The 19,536-nt window shown below is 42.0% G+C and overlaps 1 protein-coding gene across 1 annotated transcript in view; it reads left to right on the forward strand.

Annotated features, from left to right (window-relative positions):
* Positions 1-14,576, forward strand: part of LIMK1 (LIM domain kinase 1) — a 58,670-nt gene extending 44,094 nt beyond the window's left edge. Inside the window, exons 6-16 of the mRNA XM_075263875.1 lie at positions 1,372-1,477; positions 1,560-1,684; positions 2,400-2,583; positions 3,249-3,341; positions 4,325-4,450; positions 6,481-6,540; positions 6,721-6,786; positions 7,288-7,423; positions 7,910-7,965; positions 8,083-8,240; positions 12,940-14,576. Of these exons, the coding sequence (XP_075119976.1) occupies positions 1,372-1,477; positions 1,560-1,684; positions 2,400-2,583; positions 3,249-3,341; positions 4,325-4,450; positions 6,481-6,540; positions 6,721-6,786; positions 7,288-7,423; positions 7,910-7,965; positions 8,083-8,240; positions 12,940-13,102 (1,273 nt within the window). The 3' untranslated portion in view covers positions 13,103-14,576. The remainder of the gene's footprint in view (positions 1-1,371; positions 1,478-1,559; positions 1,685-2,399; positions 2,584-3,248; positions 3,342-4,324; positions 4,451-6,480; positions 6,541-6,720; positions 6,787-7,287; positions 7,424-7,909; positions 7,966-8,082; positions 8,241-12,939) is intronic.
* The last annotated feature ends 4,960 nt before the right edge of the window (positions 14,577-19,536 follow it).

Genomic DNA, 19,536 nt, shown 5'->3' on the forward strand with positions numbered 1-19,536 from the left:
TCTAGATGTTCTATGTAACAGCATTGGCTGTGCTGTACCCTGATAAGATAGTTTATGGAGTGTGTTCGGGCTTATTGACAGGCCTCATGTTGTTTTTCTGCCAAGCTCTTCTTTGTTCAGTCCTCCTACCAGATCACCAGGTGTAAATGGGAAACTGGTATTAGAGATAGAGATGAGCGAATAGTATTCCAAACTGCTGTTTCGAATACCTCGCTCCATAGGAATGAATGGAAGCAGCCGGCGCCTAACCCCTTGCTGTTCGCCCGCTCCCATTCATTCCTATGGGAGTGAGGTATTTGAAACTGTTTCGAATACTATTCCAATCAACTCTAATTAGAGACATCACTGGTGTTCCGTGACTTTGGAGTTATCTAGGTTGATTTTCCCTATTAATGGGAAGAGCCAGCTATCTATATATTCAGTATTGACCTTATTACACCACGGTCAGGTTACATAAATTCCAGCCAAATACCACCGAGCTACAGTATGTGCTAAATGTTGCAGAGTCCCTGGTACATTCTTCCATCTACTTTGCTAAAATGCTGCAGTTTGGTTGGCGTTTTACAGTCACAGCAAGATGGATGAGATTCCAGCGAATCCATCCACGCCTTACCTTAATAAATATGCAATGCGGACATGCTGCAATTTCCAAAACCATCAAGGTTTTGGATTGGAAAATAGCAGTCATGACACATCCGTACTCATCTATAAGACTATGCACTCTATACCCATAGAGGCTGGCCACACATACAGTATCTGCATATACTCTACATACTTGCTCGCCAATTCCAGCTCTTAGGAATAATGAATTCCCTCCCTGCTAGCCTGGCACTGTAAAAGATGGCAGTGCCGGGCTGCCCGCAATGCATCGCAACTGGTAGAAGTAAAAGTGGTCGTGTTCTGAACTGCAAGCCGCCTTAGCCAGGCATAACTCTAGTAGAGAATAGTCACTGAGAAGTAGAATAATGGATAGGGCTCAGGAGACCAGTGAGCTAAATAATGAAAATTCTTGGTCAGCTGTAACAATGACCATATTTTACATATTCCTTTTTTTTCCAGGTCATTAAAATTGTTTATTACGATGACTTTGCTTTGACAATATTTTGGAGCTTCTCATCTGAAAAAATTCTTGTTTTAATTACTTTGCAAATAGAAACCACATGTCTGCTGTAGTTACTGACATGCTTTATATTACAGTATTGGTGGAGCTGGATGCAAGTGCTGATAGTTGTGCATTATGAATACATACTGTGTATGTGCATTAGTGCAATGCTTTATGGATTCTATATTAGAAATAAGAGTAGTGATGTGTTATTGTATTTTTCATATTGTACACTTTACAATATCAACACTCTTTGTCTTGTGCTTTAGAGTGGACGCAGATTGTCTCAGTCCTGACATTCAAGGCTCAATTCATGTTGGAGACCGAATACTGGAGATCAATGGCACCCCTATTCGCAGCGTTCCCCTTGATGAGGTGAGTCACTATACTTATTCTTATTGTTATTCAGTCCTATTATTTTATAGTTTTGTTAATCCAATTTTTTTTTTTTCTATAGATTGACATTCTAATACAGGAGACCAGCCGGCTCTTACAGCTAACCATTGAGCATGATCCACATGAAAATACTACCTTGCCCACTCCCTGCACAGAACCAGGGATCAGGCGCCAGAGGCCTGTTACGTAAGAACCTTATGAATATATGATCCAGCTGTATACTCCTGCATGCGTTACTACAACAGTAAAATAAGTTTATGTAGATTTCAGAGAGTTTTTTTTAAAAAAAAAAATTGCAACAAAATTGTCACTGAAAATGCATGAAAATCTGGGGTTATAACCAGCCTAAGGCCTCCTGCACATGACTGTAGTGGATTTACAGTCTGCAAATATTGATCTGCATTCTGCATAAATACTTGTCCCACTGCATCAGTATGTAATCCGCAATCACCAGCCTTTCCATAGGTATAATTGACATGCCGCCATTTACAATAGTGCAACAGTTTTTGAAATCACAGCATGTCCACTGCAGATATTTTCCTGCAATGAGTGGAGGGGATTAGCCACAATCCAATCCATTTTGCAGGTATTGTAAGACGCTGCGGTTTATGCCTCTGCATTTACTCTATGTGATGCCCCGGCCTTAAAGTGAGTTTTGAATCCAGCAGCCATGTTTTTTTCTAATCTAAGTATACTATATAACATCATCCCAACTAATACAACAAACTGCAGAGTATTTGTTGTGCCTACTAAGTTATTAATGGCATGCATATAACCAGATCTCTTATTCTCTATTCATGTGGGTTTAAAGCAAAACTGTCCTCCATCTTATCTAGAACCATTACCTATGGAAAGTAAATTATACTTTAATACTGACAGTGTTTTCTTCTCCAATGTGAAGTCGTAGCTGCAGCATAGACAGATCACCCGGGTCTAGCTGTGTGGGTTCTCCATCCTGCTCCAGGAGAGATATGTGTCGCTCTGAATCTGTTCGTGGTGTCGCTGGATCACATCGAATATTCAGGCCCTCCGATCTCATTCCAGGGGAAGTGCTTGGAAGAGGCTGCTTTGGTCAGGCCATCAAGGTGAACACTCAAGCAGCAGACAAGCTCCATCCTATACAAACAAACTATATCCAATGCAGATAAGCTCCATCCTATACACACAAACTGTATCCAATCCAATCCAATGTAGACACACTCCATCCTATACACACAAGCACTAAAATATACAGACAAGCTCCATTAAATGTACACAAGCTCCATTCTATACAGACAAGTAGCATACTATACTCCCAAGCTCCATCCAATGTAGACAAATTTCATCCTATACAGACAAGTTCCATGAAATGTACACAAGCACCATTGTCTACAGACAAGAAGTATACTGTACACCCAAACTCCATTCTGGGTAGACATACTATACACACACTGTATCCAATTCAATGTAGACAAAGTCCATCCTATACACACAAGCACTAGATAGTTCCAGGTATTTGGCATACAGCAAATGAGGTATTATCAAAAATATAATGCTAGAGATTTACCAATACTGCTTCAATATATAAGTGGTGAACCAGTGTCTCTCTTCCATTTTGCGTTTGCTGCACTCATCATGTAGCCTGAACATCATATTTTTCATTGTATTTACACTGCTGCTAATATATTAATAACTCTTCTCCTTTCTTTATATATTCTCTTGTGTCTCTGAATTTGTTGTAATACCATATATTCATCTATTCTGCTGTCAGGTCACTCATCGTCAGACTGGTGAAGTGATGGTGATGAAAGAGTTAATCAGATTTGATGAAGAAACACAAAGAACCTTTCTGAAAGAGGCAAGTGTTTCCTATAGGTTATGTTTCTATAGCGACATCACAGGACGGATCTGAGACTATTTAGTGTATTTCTGTTATCCTATTCTGCATACATCTTAGTGTTGAACAGTTCACCTCGACCCCATACATGAAAGTACCATTAGGACAGCAGAGATCATGTGCTGGTGTAGTAGGGATGACAGGGGAGGATGTTATTATGGTGGGACAGTGAGAGGAAGTTCTCCACTATCAGTGACATGGCTCAAGAATGGCGGATAATGTAACAGGTGATGGCAGGGCAGTGATCTCACAAAGGATGTCCTATATAATGCAACTGCCTGACAACCTTGCCGGATGCTAGCAGAAGCAATACTGGTTCATGCAAAATGGATTGCATCTCTCCTTTAAGGTTCCATAAAAGGAAATAGCAATCACTTGGCCATGTCACCACTGATGACATCAGAGGGATAATGTCATGGACATGAATTGGTGGTTCCGTGGTTCCCCATAGGAAAATCCATATTCATGTAGCAGCTGTATCATGAATATAGCCATAAACAGGATTAGAGATAACTCCGACCCCATTTGTTTAACCCCAGTTGGTAGGAACCTTGGCATCGAGTGCTACATGGGTTGTTAGGTACCAGCAGCTACCTAATAAAGGCTGCCAGGTCTGTCTGAGTCAGGAACAGAGGACACAATACACAGCAGTACAGACGTATATACAGCATAAGGTCCCATAGGGGAACTAAGGAAATATGTTTAAAAATGTTGAGATGTTCAAAAATATATTTTAAAAAAAAAATAATAATATTAAAAAGCTTGTATCAATTTGATATGTGAAAAGAAAAATGAAACATAATTGGTATCTCCATAAAAGTCAGAACTGTTAAAATATCAGGTTATGTATTCCCACGATATAGAATGCCATTATTGCTGTTGTATTTCATCCTTAGGTATTAATCCAGTGTACAGTGTAATTGTTTATTTTCTATTGCCTTCAGGTAAAGGTAATGCGTTGCCTGGAGCACCCCAATGTCCTGAGGTTTATTGGGGTACTTTATAAGGACAAGAGATTGAACTTCATCGCAGAATATATCCCTGGAGGGACTCTACGGCGAGTGATAAAGGCGATGGTGCGTAATTTGCAATTCCTTGCATTTAAGCAGGCATTTGCCTATTCCAAGAGTTTATACACTGTATTTTGCATTGATGTGACTTACAAAATGCTGTCACATATTCTAAAAGTGCAGATGTCAATTTTACATAATTTCTGCTTCTTATATAAGCTCATAGTTACATGATTTCATGCGCATACACAAGAGCCTGTCAGTCTGAGGGGTAGGGCTTGGTGGGGAGCGCTGTCCTTATTAACACATTGGGCTCATAACTAGTTATCTGATATATTCACTACACAAATGTGTAGTTCAGCTTTAGGCGGAGGCCCCACATTACAAAAACGCAGCTTTTTTTTTTTTTGCAGATTTTGTTGTGGGTTTTTTTTTTTAGCCAAAAAGAAATATGTAGGAATCTCTTATATTTCTCCCTTTTGCTCAATCCTCTCCTGGCTTTGGCTCAAAAAAACACAGCAAAATCTTCAATTAAAAAAAAAAAAGCTGCATTTCCGCAATGTGCGGCTTTAGCCTTTAAGTCTGTGTATCCTTCCATTTATTGATTAGAAGTTTCATTGTTGCCAGCAATCGTAACAAATTAAAATGAAACGGTTTAAGGGTAGGGTCACACAAGTACGAGCGGCAGTAACCTTGCTGCAATCTACAGTAACATTATAGCAGATGGGATTTAAACAAATCTCACCCACACGCTGGGACTCAGACCCACAATGTAAAGACTTGCACTGTGGGAATTAAACCTGCAGCAGGTCAACCTTTGCACTGTAAAGCTTTTAAGGTTGTGTGTTCCAGGCTAAATAATCGATGATCTAGCCTTATGATGGGTAATCAATTAAATGATCGTTAGGAGTCCAACACCTGTGCCCCTGGCCGATCAGCTGCTTGAAGGGGCTACGTCTTTGTGGTTAGCGGCAAGCACTGTACATTTGCTTGGTATCACAGCTCAGCCCATTTACTTGGCACTGAGCTGCTATCAGGCTATGTGACTGATAAATTGTCATGGCCTGTGAAGTGCAAGGTGTCATACCACCACAAATCTTCAATTGATGACCAATGCTAAAGAGGTCATCATTGAAAAATGTCCTGAAAATCCCTTTTGTGTAGGTATCTACAACAAAAATACCCTATTTTGGGTGATTTTTGCTGTGGTTGCTTGCAGAAGCATGCTACTGAACAGAAATTTTGCCCCTTGTGTGACCCCAACCTAAACCTAAAGACCATGAGTCCTTTGATTGTCAACAGTTTACAGGAAACACTAAATCTCATCTTATTCATAGCTATCGGATTCAGGGCCTTTGAAAGCTGATGTTAGCAAAAAAAAATATCTAGTCTCCAAGCTTTGAATAAAGGTACCGTATATAGTACATTGCATGTCTGACGCTAGGTTCACACCAGTGTCTGGACTCCGTTATCAGGTTTCCGTCTTCTGCATGCAGAAGACGGAAACCTGTCATGTTGAGTCTGGCCGTGAGGACGGTGAGCGTTTTATGCTCTCTGCGGCGAAACCGTTTTTTTTTAAACCGGACACAGAGTCCTGCATGTCCAACTCTGTGTCCGGTTTAAAAAAAAAAAACGGTTTCGCCGCGGAGAGCATAAAATGCTCACAGGCGCACATGGCCGGACACTTTTCAAACCCATTCAAATGAGTGGGTTTGAAAGATGTCGGCAGGTTTCCGTCTCCTGCCCAGTTTTGTGCAGGAAACAGAAACCTGCAGAACGGAGACCAGGCGCAGATGTGAACGAGCCCTTAGCAGCCGACATTGCTGTTCAGCTATTGATTAAAAAAAAAAAAGTGGATTAAACATCTCCTACAAACAGTGCAATGGAGCCCGCATTTGGAAATGCTGAATGCAAAAATGTAGAGGTGGTGAAAGAGATGTGTAATGTCAAGGTTTGTCCGCAATGCTACTGTTATTGTCTGCACTTCATGTTCTTCACTGCATGGTGAATTGAACCTTGTCATAAATAAGTATAAAGAAGTATACAAAGAGACGCTGGATACAAAACGTTAATAGGAAAATTCCTTGTGCTTTCAGGAACCTCAGTATCCCTGGAACCATAGAGTTAGTTTTGGAAGAGATATAGCAGCTGGAATGGTGAGGCATCGTCTATCTATCTATCTATCTATCTGCAGTATATATCCATCCATCCATCTGCATTATCTATCTGTCTGTCTGTCTGTCTGTCTGCACTATCTATCTATCTATCTATCTATCTATCTATCTATCTATCTATCTATCTATATCTTTCTAATAAATGTGCATAATTTCTTCTAGACCTACCTCCACTCTATGAATATAATTCATCGGGACTTAAATTCTCACAACTGCCTTGTACGAGAGGTAAGCCAGCTACAGACCTTAAAAGATAAACTAAACTATCATTACAATCTGCATACATCGGGGATATTTTCCCACATGGGTTTTGCAGGAGTATTTACAAAAAACCTAAGTTTGCTCAACACTTGTCGATCAATGGGGTAGACAAGGGGCCACTACAAGGGCCTACATACACCTGCAGTTACTCCTATCCGAGTTGTTAGGCTATTAGCATATACATGAGATATTTAATTTCACTTTCTTACATATAAGTAACAAAAAAAATTGTTATATGTTCCCAGAAATCTTAAACATATTTGGTACATTGTGACATTTTGTCCCATAGTTAATGAACAGTTGTTTAGACCTTCAAGTACATAAGTGGATAGACCCTCAAGTGGATATACCCTGCACATATAGCAATATATTGTGACTGTACAGTACATGATAATATTTGGCTTGGTGAGCCTATCTTTGGTTTGTCATTCCTGCATAAAACCTTATACATTTGTCTGTGGCATGTAGGATGGCAGCGTGGTGGTGGCAGATTTTGGTTTGGCACGATTAGTAACAGATGAATCTCGGGACCTCCGGAAAGATCGAAGGAAGCGCTATACTGTGGTGGGGAATCCATACTGGATGGCACCAGAAATGATAAATGGTGAGAAAGTATTACAAGCTAGAATTATAACATTATATTTTTACTATAGGTAAAACGCTATAATCATAGGCTCACACAAAGTAAAAGTCATGGGTCGTGTATTAAAGCTTGATATTGTATATTACACTATTATTATTATTATTATTATTATTATTATTATTATTATTATTATTATGTAGGGAAATTTCGTACACCTTGTTTCCTTCTAGATTATTCCTGATCTAGAAGGAAATTTGTACAATCCCTGTTTGTTAGTGGGGCCCCTTCACAATAAGCAAATCACAAAGTGGACAACCCCTTAAAGATTCTGTTGCGTACAGTGTTGGATTGACTTGGCTCATATAGAAAACAACATTATGCTATGTAGTAATTTTAAAGATATGTGTATGTATTGTTCTTAGATAGTAGCATGTGATCTCTGGGGGCCACAGCTGCACCGCGCTGATGTTTCATCCATAACATTGTCCACTTCTTTCCTTTCTGCAGGAAGAAGTTATGATGAATCTGTAGACGTTTTCTCCTTTGGAATTGTCCTCTGTGAGGTAATCGCATACAGTTTTGCTTTTTACCTTTTTCTTGCCTTGGAACCTCAGTTGATCTTTTCACATTTTTGTGTTAATGTGAATTGTCTTGAAAAATCCATTTTTCCTTGTCTGTAGATTATTGGCCGTGTGAGTGCAGACCCTGACTATCTTCCTCGCACCATGGATTTTGGCCTGAATGTTCGTGCCTTCCTGGATCGATTCTGCCCCGCAAATTGCCCGCCAGGATTCTTTCCCAGTGCAGTATTATGCTGTGATTTAGACCCTGAAAAACGGTAGGTTACTGTTCTTTTGTAGAGATGAGCGAACAGTGTTCTATCGAACACATGTTCGATCGGATATCAGGGTGTTCGCCATGTTCGAATCGAATCGAACACCGCGTGGTAAAGTGCGCCAAAATTCGATTCCCCTCCCACCTTCCCTGGCGCCTTTTTTGCACCAATAACAGCGCAGGGGAGGTGGGACAGGAACTACGACACTGGGGGCATTGAAAAAAATTGGAAAAAGTCATTGGCTGCCGAAATCAGGTGACCTCCATTTTAGACGAATAGTGGATTTCAAATCCGGGTCATATGAGAATGTGAACTTTGTGACTATGAGACAGGGATAGCTGTACAGGCAGGGATAGCTAGGGATAACCTTTATTTAGGGGGGAATGTTATTAAAAATAACTTTTTGGGGCTCTATCGGGTGTGTAATTGTGATTTTTGTGAGATAAACTTTTTCCCATAGGGATGCATTGGCCAGCGCTGATTGGCCGAATTCCGTACTCTGGCCAATCAGTGCTGGCCAATGCATTCTATTAGCTTGATGAAGCAGAGTGTGCACAAGGGTTCAAGCGCACCCTCGGCTCTGATGTAGCAGAGCCGAGGCTGCACAAGGGTTCAAGCGCACCCTCGGCTCTGATGTAGGAGAGCCGAGGGTGCACTTGAACCCTTGTGCACCCTCAGCTCTGCTACATCAGAGCCGAGGGTGCGCTTGAACCCTTGTGCACACTCTGCTTCATCAAGCTAATAGAATGCATTGGCCAGCGCTGATTGGCCAATGTATTCTATTAGCCTGATGAAGTAGAGCTGAATGTGTGTGCTAAGCACACACATTCAGCTCTACTTCATCGGGCTAATAGAATGCATTGGCCAGCGCTGATTGGCCAGAGTACGGAACTCGACCAATCAGCGCTGGCTCTGCTGGAGGAGGCGGAGACTAAGATCGCTCCACACCAGTCTCCATTCAGGTCCGACCTTAGACTCCGCCTCCTCCGGCAGAGCCAGCGCTGATTGGCCGAAGGCTGGCCAATGCATTCCTATGCGAATGCAGAGACTTAGCAGTGCTGAGTCAGTTTTGCTCAACTACACATCTGATGCACACTCGGCACTGCTACATCAGATGTAGCAATCTGATGTAGCAGAGCCGAGGGTGCACTAGAACCCCTGTGCAAACTCAGTTCACGCTAATAGAATGCATTGGCCAGCGCTGATTGGCCAATGCATTCTATTAGCCCGATGAAGTAGAGCTGAATGTGTGTGCTAAGCACACTCATTCAGCACTGCTTCATCACGCCAATACAATGCATTAGCCAGTGCTGATTGGCCAGAGTACGGAATTCGGCCAATCAGCGCTGGCTCTGCTGGAGGAGGCGGAGTCTAAGATCGCTCCACACCAGTCTCCATTCAGGTCCGACCTTAGACTCCGCCTCCTCCAGCAGAGCCAGCGCTGATTGGCCGAATTCCGTACTCTGGCCAATCAGCACTGGCTAATGCATTGTATTGGCGTGATGAAGCAGTGCTGAATGAGTGTGCTTAGCACACACATTCAGCTCTACTTCATCGGGCTAATAGAATGCATTGGCCAATCAGCGCTGGCCAATGCATTCTATTAGCGTGAACTGAGTTTGCACAGGGGTTCTAGTGCACCCTCGGCTCTGCTACATCAGATTGCTACATCTGATGTAGCAGTGCCGAGTGTGCATCAGATGTGTAGTTGAGCAAAACTGACTCAGCACTGCTAAGTCTGCATTCGCATAGGAATGCATTGGCCAGCCTTCGGCCAATCAGCGCTGGCTCTGCCGGAGGAGGCGGAGTCTAAGGTCGGACCTGAATGGAGACTGGTGTGGAGCGATCTTAGACTCCGCCTCCTCCAGCAGAGCCAGCGCTGATTGGCCGAATTCCGTACTCTGGCCAATCAGCACTGGCTAATGCATTGTATTGGCGTGATGAAGCAGTGCTGAATGAGTGTGCTTAGCACACACATTCAGCTCTACTTCATCGGGCTAATAGAATGCATTGGCCAATCAGCGCTGGCCAATGCATTCTATTAGCGTGAACTGAGTTTGCACAGGGGTTCTAGTGCACCCTCGGCTCCGCTACATCAGATTGCTACATCTGATGTAGCAGTGCCGAGTGTGCATCAGATGTGTAGTTGAGCAAAACTGACTCAGCACTGCTAAGTCTGCATTCGCATAGGAATGCATTGGCCAGCCTTCGGCCAATCAGCGCTGGCTCTGCCGGAGGAGGCGGAGTCTAAGGTCGGACCTGAATGGAGACTGGTGTGGAGCGATCTTAGACTCCGCCTCCTCCAGCAGAGCCAGCGCTGATTGGTCGAGTTCCGTACTCTGGCCAATCAACACTGGCCAATGCATTTCTATGGGGAAAAGTTAGCTTGCGAAAATCGCAAACTGACAGGGATTTCCATGAAATAAAGTGACTTTTATGCCCCCAGACATGCTTCCCCTGCTGTCCCAGTGTCATTCCAGGGTGTTGGTATCATTTCCTGGGGTGTCATAGTGGACTTGGTGACCCTCCAGACACGAATTTGGGTTTCCCCCTTAACGAGTTTATGTTCCCCATAGACTATAATGGGGTTCGAAACCCATTCGAACACTCGAACAGTGAGCGGCTGTTCGAATCGAATTTCGAACCTCGAACATTTTAGTGTTCGCTCATCTCTATTCTTTTGCTAGTTAAATAATCCATTTGTAGCACATTTTGACACTGATCTACAGAAAAACTCAACATCAGGTGTTTAGGGGAAGCATTTTCACAACACCGGCTACTTTTTGCCTCATTTACACTTGTGTTTTCTGTCTGTAGAGCCAGTGTTATTCTTTGGAGAGGTTTATGCACAGCTTATTCCATTGGATGCCAGATAACACATTGTGTACCCCCATAGTAGGGAATAGAGTACATTATGTGGCAGCTGTAAGGAACAGTACTCACTGTAATAAAGTATATAGTCTGGTTTAGTGTTGTGCACTATATTGCAGCCCTAAATTTACATCCATTGAGACCTTAAAGAGGTTGTCCAGTTTGAGCAAATAAATATTTTTTTGTATAATGAAAAGTTCTACAATTTTCCAATATACTCTATCTATAAATTCCTAATGGTTTTTTAGATCCCTGCTTGCTGTCATTCTTTGTTTATTTCCAGTGGACAAAAATCAGTTCATGGTCATGTGATGTACAGTCTATAGTCATGTGATGTACAGTCCATGGTCATGTGATGTACAGTCTATGGTCATGTGATGTACAGTCTATAGTCATGTGATGTACAGTCTATAGTCATGTGATGAACACAGGTGCACAGCTCGTTACAGTCAAAGCTCAGTAATCAGACATCTGACTGGTAACGAGCTGTGCACCTGTGTGTACATCACATGATCATGAACTGGATGTCACATGACCATGGACTGATCTTTATCCACTGGAAGTAAACAAAGAATGACAGCAAGCAAGGAATTGTATAGAAAGTATATTCGAGAATTGTAGAACTTTTCATTATAGAAACAGTAACATTTATTTGCTGAAACCCATTTAACTTTGTAAAGAACAGTCTTTTTCAAAACTGTTTATCCCAGATTGAAACTCACTGCCGTTCAGATGAGCCGGTGAAGAGCGCAAAAACAGCAGTAACACACAGAGCATGGGGGCCTTATTCACTATAATAGGGGTCTGTCGGGTCTCCGCCATTTTGATACTAAAAGCAGCAGAGAAAAAAGTCTTTCATGCAGGACTTTTTTTCCCTGCTGATTTTTGGTGAGTCTCTGTGGCGGAATCCCCAGTGCAGATGTGAACCGAGCCTAATCTGTATCTAGTTGTATAGCAGCACACAGGAAAGAACTGTAACTATAGCCACAAGTTACATTGAGGTCTTTACTTTTATTTGGGCATCACTAACCAGTTTATCATTTGCTTGGGAGTTGCCGAAAAATAAATTTCACAGTTCACTTGCAAACTTTCAGGGGTCTTCTAGGTTTTCTCTCTGTTTGATATGTATATTTTTCCCTCTGCTTTAGCAAGCTCTTTTGGGCCTCCTCCAGAAAAAAACTCTCCTAGAGCATGATGCAACCATAACCATGATTTTGGTGGTAATTTGTTAATGCCCAAAACTCCTAGGGGGTGTTCACAGGAATTTGTCAATATAGATCATTAATATCATATTGGTGGTAGTCCGACCCCTGGCACCCCTCTTGATCAGCTATTTGAGGAGGCTGTGATGCTTGGGTGAGCGATATTGCTCTTCTTAGGCCAATGACATCACGTTACTTTTTTGAAGCTTAGTCCAATTAAAAAACTGCTATACAGTGAATAGCCACAATCCACAAATGCCACAGAATTTTCAAACAGCTGAACTCATCGGACCCCCATTTTGATATCCTATGACATATGGACTACAGCTAGGTCATCAATATCCTAATCCTGGTAAACCCCTTTAAAATTGTGAAGTTTTTTTCTGCTGATCAATCTAAAAAAAGTCACATTAAATTCAGAATGATATAGATGATTGTTCAAGACTACATATTGATTGTCTGTTCTTACGGTAGACCACCGGTATCTGATCAGTGGGGTGCAGTGTACGGAGCTGGAAGCAGACAGCTCTGTATACTGTGTAGTGGTCACTGCAGCTCTGTACACTGTGTAGTGGTCACTAATGCAGCTCAGCTTCCTTTCTCTGACTTGTATATATAATCTCTTACAGGCCAAATTTCTCGCAGCTACAACTCTGGCTGGATTCACTCCTCAGGCACTTGAATTTGCAGCTGCCGCTGAGCGCACATCTTGAGCAGCTGGAGAAAGGTTTCTGGGAGATTTACAGAAGAGGAGATAGTACCTTGCATGCACACACTGAGGTTCCAGAATAACATCAGCTTCAAGACTGAAGAAATCCCAACTTGTGTGTATTTGTGGGGAGCTCATACTGCTCACCTTGCACAGATTAGGGATCACGTCCCTACATCTGTGATTTAAGAATGGGTCCTGCTGTGCCAGAAGTTGTTGCCACTGACTGTGAGCATTGAGGGGAATCCAAAGATGATGTAGTTCCACTGGGTGCCTACTGAGCCTGATTTGGTTCTTGGACTGGCAGAGATGAACCTGGCTTGTTAATGTGATACTTTGTAAGCTAGTAATGAATATATGTTGTCCTTCAGGGCGTCATTATGTCACATCCTCCCTGCATGACGTCCTTTTCTGTCAACATTTTTGTGCGAAGGAGCATTCTGCACCTTGTGTAAATAGCCATCTGTATATTTAGACTGTGCATAGCTTTCTGTACATACCCTCCCTCCCTTTGTCTGTGACTTTAGCCTGTTGTCATTGACTATGTGTTCTTGTTGCCAAGAAGGGACTACTGCTTTTCGCTGTCAGCCCGAAGCAGGGCCATAATGCACTTGGGCAGAGAACAGTGAAGAATCTGTGAAGTAGACCTCCCTGTCTTACACACAAAAAGACATCTTATCATTTTATTTCATGTTCTTTGTTGACATCCTTAGCACTTCTACATTGGTTCTCAGCTTTTATGACCACCAGCATTCTTATGTCTACACATTGATACTGTTGATATATTGCAGCACCTATAGGCAAAAATATATACGCCCTAGTGCTAAGATGACTAATATACTGGCCTTTTCTGTGTTCCTTTTACTATAGCTTAAAAAGACACGTACCCTTCTGATGTGACTATATATTTACAGGTAGGTTAGGCCAGTATGACGCACACATCTTCTGTCATAGATGTTCAGCTATTAGGGATGGAATAGTTTAGCTGCAAGTGAATGATCTGAAGCTTTTTAGGCTTCCTTCATGTTTCATTTTCTATGTTTGCAGTGTTCTCTAAGTGCACTTCATAGTCATTTTTGTGTACAGCACCCCCTAATGTTCATTTTCCTCAGTGCAGCGATTTTGCACATATGAAAATAATCCACATTTTTGCCTTATATTATGTAAGAGGAAAATGGTTTTTTTGTGTTGAATATTAATGCAGTTTCTCTGATACAGTTTTGGCCTTAGATTTTACATACGAGTTACTCAAAATCTTTCATCCCCTCCTCACTATTAACTTCCATACACACACACACACACACACTTCCTGCCATACTGAATGTAGGTTTGCAGAGTCAAATTTTGCAACCCATGCTCCTATTGGACACAAGAGAACATGTTGTATTTTAGTGTCATATTCAGAACAATTGACGTTAATAACCAGTTTGTCAAACTGTCCAAGGATATGTTCACACCTGACCACATCCAAATGAGGCTTGCAGAAATCCATGTGCATGTTGGAAACAACCCGAAATATATGGAATTAATTTTCAGTCACAAAACATTTCTGCCCAGATCTGTCCTCATTTTTTTTTTTTTTTTTTTGTAAATGTAGATTGTGAGCCCCGCATAGAGATCACAATGTACATTTTTCCCTATCAGTATGTCTTTGGAATATGGGATGGAAATCCATGCAAACACGGGGAGAACATACAAACTCCTTGCAGATGGTTGTTTGCCCTTGGCGGGATTTGAACACCAGGACCCCAGTGCTGCAAGGCTGCAGTGCTAACCACTGAGCCACCGTGTGGCCCCCCAGCTAGACCCACTTTTGACATCTAGAGAGTAGATCAGAAAGGTAGAACTGGATTTTATTTTTTTCTTTCCAGTTGTATTTTCTCCACCTAGAGAAGCGTGGTAGAAACCGCCTGCTCCACTTATGAGACAAGTAACCGTAGTATTAGGGGAATCCTTCATTGCAGTTTTTTGGATGCAATTATTTAGGTTTATGGCCAGCTTGTTGGACCTTCTTTACATATCCCAGTGATATGACCTCAATGGGAACCTGCCAGCTAAAATTAAGGGGGCGTAGGGTGGTCCTGACATGGTACCCATCAGATTCACTTATCATGTAAGACAGGTTTTTGGCATAAGTGATGCCCCATTGGCGTATGTACCTCATTTTATATGGAGACTTGCTCTAGTCAAAAATTAGGCGCATTCTCCATTGGCACAGGGATCATCAAGACTAACCTACAAAATGCCAGTCTTGATAAATCTCCCTCTGTCTTACTCCTTTAGCGTCAGTTGGCTTCTCGGAAACATTTCCTTATTTCTGAGCGGAACAGATACAGCTTGGATTAAAATCAGTGTAACATTAACGTGCCTTCAGACCCGCAAATAGAAGTAATATGATTTTCCCATCATAGGTATTTAATGGCATATGGTGGGACTCAGACCTATCTTTAGAATGGGGCCTAGGACCCCATCCTGCAGCCACTGTGTATGAAGAGATAGTTGTCCATGCACAGCTTTTTTATTTATATGGGAGTTCCAAAACCAGCGCGCAAATTGTCAGTTACGATATGTTCACACAGAGGAAACTTTTTCCGCTGTATTACTTTTTTGCGTGGCTAGGCAATGCATCGGCATCCCATCATGGTATCCCGCTCCTGATTAGGCCCGGGTGAATGAGCCTAAGCGGCAGGGTGTTTCGAGCTGCAGACGCTGCAGTAACTCAGCTGCGGAATCCATCTGAAGATAGGGCATGTCACATTTTTTTACGCTAGCTGAAAAAAATCACTAATGGAAAAAACTGTGATTCCACATCAAAATTCGCTTGCAAATAACTCAGTGTGGACATACCCTAATACCTACAGAAACGCCGTCAGTTTCCCCATAGGTATAATTGTAACAGAAAGTCCGTGGAGGAAACTGTGCAAACTTTCTGTTTAAAGTGCTGCGGAAGAACAACGATGCTTTGCCGCTGCGGTTTTTCCTGCAGCACTTTTTTCCTGCAGGACGTCCCATGGGGCCTTAGCCTAAGAGTGTTTGACTGTGCTTGTGTTTTGTGGGACTCCACATGCCTGGCTATCTTCTGCATTCACAATGCTTGTGGGACAGCGGTTTCCAACCCGTATTCTCAGGATGTGGGCAACTCCTGCATCTTTAATAAGTTTATGGCATATCCTTGAGCTGACTGAAGGTTAAAGGGGTACTGTGTTGCAGCTCCTTTGTCCAGGAGTATAGCTATAAGGGCTAGTTCACACGTGAGTATAAGGGGAGGTTTTTGACAGCGGATTTCGCGTCCAAAACCTCCCCTTATAATGGTGGTCTATGGAGACCGCCGGGCTTCTGTTCTCCGCTAGCGGCGAGCTGCTGCTAGCGGAGAAAAGAAAGGACATGTCGCGTCTCTCTCTGTGTCAAAACCTGCGCGGGCAGTTCACGTGTGAACTAGCCTTAAGAGGTACAGAGGTAGTAGTCATTCCTGTGCCCTGGTACTTGAGGCTCCTTTGCCACATAAGAAATCAATAGTATTATAAATGGTAGGTGGGGTCCTTTTTATGGTTCCAGGAGCCTTATTCTAAGTTACTTATATCTTATGGTTGATCCCATTTCACCACAAGACTATTCACAATAATATTATTGCTCTCCCCATCATCAATATAAGAGGTTCGGTGACAGTTTGACCTTTGACAACAATCAATAACTTCTACAGGACAATCACAGGTAATAGCCATGATACGTGTTGGACTACAGATCTCATGTGACAACATGTCATAAAGCAGTTTCAATCTAAAAGACATAAGCACATATAGAGAAACCCACTGACTCCAACAGACTGTAATAGATACAGATTATTTTTATTATAAATTCAGATGCAGCTGTCCAGTCACTCATGTTATACCCTTCATTCAATATATGACTTTTGTTGCTACGTGGAAAGTTTTGTTAAGCCAGGTTACATACATGTACAGTCCCTTATAGTGACCTCCGCTATGACCTCTGCGTCCTATTGGTCATGAATAATAGATTCTACTGACCTATAGGACATTGCATTGTGTGCAAAACAATCAGGAATCATTCTGAGCGTCACAATATCAGGATAGCTAGAGACATGGTGAATTGTAGACAATCTGGTGTATGGGGAATCCAGACTGTACACCACACAGATTTCAGACACACACTGGACTTTAACATGTCAAAGCTTTTGTTTTCCTTCGGATAAGCGGTGTCAGATATATCTGCTACCACTTATCTCTGTCCCATCATAAATGTAGCTTCTCCATTCAGAAGAGGCAAACAGGAATGTTTGTAGGGGAATATGGGTGTCTGCCTATGGTTTTATGTCTATAGCTACAATCTATCACTGAAGTTCCCACAGTGTTCCATAGGTTGTCTACTAAACTAAATCTTAAAGGGGTATTCCATTCACAAGACGTTATCTATTCTATGGGATCCTCTGAAGATAGGGGATAGGGGGTCATTTGTTGTGACTGGGATTTTCTTTTAACCATACTAACAATTTAATGCATAATGAAATATTACAATTACATCGTCATTTCTTTTTACTTGAGCATACCGCAAATGCCGCAGTCCGCGTTACATCAGACCGGTGGTCCGCACCCTTGACTCTCCAGCTGTACTAAAACTCCCATCATAATCTCAGCTACTGGGTGGACCTTATACATTTCTTTGCAGGTTCATCTTAAATTGGTTGAAATCACAAAATTTCTACCTCCATTATGTGCAGGGTCACTCTTAAACACCGCTTTGGTTTTTTACTCTGAATAGGTGTAAAATATAGTACTTACTTGTTTTTATTGATATATCTTCATAGGGTTTAGCGCTTTCTGTTTCAGATACAGATCTCTGAGGAAAACAACCGGAGACCCGAGTATGCCCTAAATAAATCCTCTGCTTGAGACAAACCTCTAAGCCAAGATGTCCAAACTCTGGAGGACTCAAGCCATCATGTAATGCCACATTTCACCTGCAGGGGCTGCTGTAGTGAAATATCTAATTGGCTGCATCTTTCCTTGGCAATCGGCTAATTGTCCAAGGGGGAGTAGTGCCTGACAAGACAACCCCTTTAAGTTATAAGATTTTAACCTCCTTCAGCTTAGGATGTTACTCCATGCTATCCCAACCCCGGTCGGGAATCAGAATTTACTCATTTCACTTATATGTATACAGAGAATTTTAGAGCTCTGTATCTATAAGAAACAAAGCTCTCATCACTATAAATATATATTAAATTGGTTGGGGGGTTTATTTATGGCCTATCCTTGGGAACAGTTATCTATTTCCTGTTCTGTACACTGTATACTAGATGGTAAGGACGTACCTGAACAGCTGATCTGTGTGGGATCGGCTGTTAGACCACCCACTAGAATAGGCCATAACTGAAAAAAAATAAGAAGTGGACAATCCTTTAAAAAAATTATCAGCACAGAATGTTGGACCTAAAAACAATGTCATGCAAAAAGTTGGACTACATTGAAGGTTCGGGCAGCTTTTGATTTTCTGACAGTATTTGTGTCGTTAATACATTTTGTAAAATATTTTATTAACTGATTTTGTCTCCTTTTTATTAATTCCTGTATTTTTTCACACTTTCCCTTGGTTCTATACTGAGAGCTATTCCCTGCTTCTCAATGTATGGGCTGTGTGAATGAAGAGAAGATGTGGGTGATGGAGGGTCACTTCATATGGCTAGATCTTAGGCATTATACAGCATAGAAACTTGCTTGTATGATTTCAGGAGATATCCGTGGTTGAAAACCTAAACGGGCTTAAGATATTTATATGCAGCTATGCAGATCCCAATACAGACTGTGTTTTCAATAAGTAATATCTGGAACACTTTGAACTGTATTCTTGGTGTCATATGAAAGATGATAATCTCCTATTTAATATGACACCGAGTTTCTACATTCTGTAATATGAGATATAGTCATTTGAAGCGACTGTTCCGCACCCAGATTTCCTCTTCACGTCTCACATTGTCTCATACACAATAAGGCTCCATTCCCATGGAGTAACGCGCCGCGCATTCAGACACGTATACACTTGTCAGAGTGTGAGCGCTCAAAACAGATCCCATTGACTTCAATGTGTGCTGGCTTACGGGCACTACACATTGAAATCAATGGGAGGCTTTTTAATCCATTGATTTCAACGTGTAGTGCGCGTGAGCCGGCACACATTGAAGTGAATGGGATCTGTTTTGAGCGCTCACACTCTGACACGTGTATACGTGTCTGAATGTGCAGCGTGTTACTCCGTGGGAACAGAGCCTAAGGGTCCATTCACACAGAGGAAAATGGTAAGGAATTTGGTGTGGGATTTCAGCGCTGAAAAAAAAAGCCTCCTATTCACTTCAATGGGTTCCTAGCAGAAAAAGTCAATTGGAGGCTTTTTTTTAGCGCTGAAATTCCACACCAAGTTCCTCACCATTTTCTTCCGCGTGAATGGACCCTAAGAAGCAGGAACAGCTCTGAATAGAGAAGCCATGGAGAGTGAAAAAATGCAG

Source organism: Leptodactylus fuscus, chromosome 2, assembly GCF_031893055.1.
Source record: "Leptodactylus fuscus isolate aLepFus1 chromosome 2, aLepFus1.hap2, whole genome shotgun sequence".
In the NCBI taxonomy this organism is placed as follows: domain Eukaryota; kingdom Metazoa; phylum Chordata; class Amphibia; order Anura; family Leptodactylidae; genus Leptodactylus; species Leptodactylus fuscus.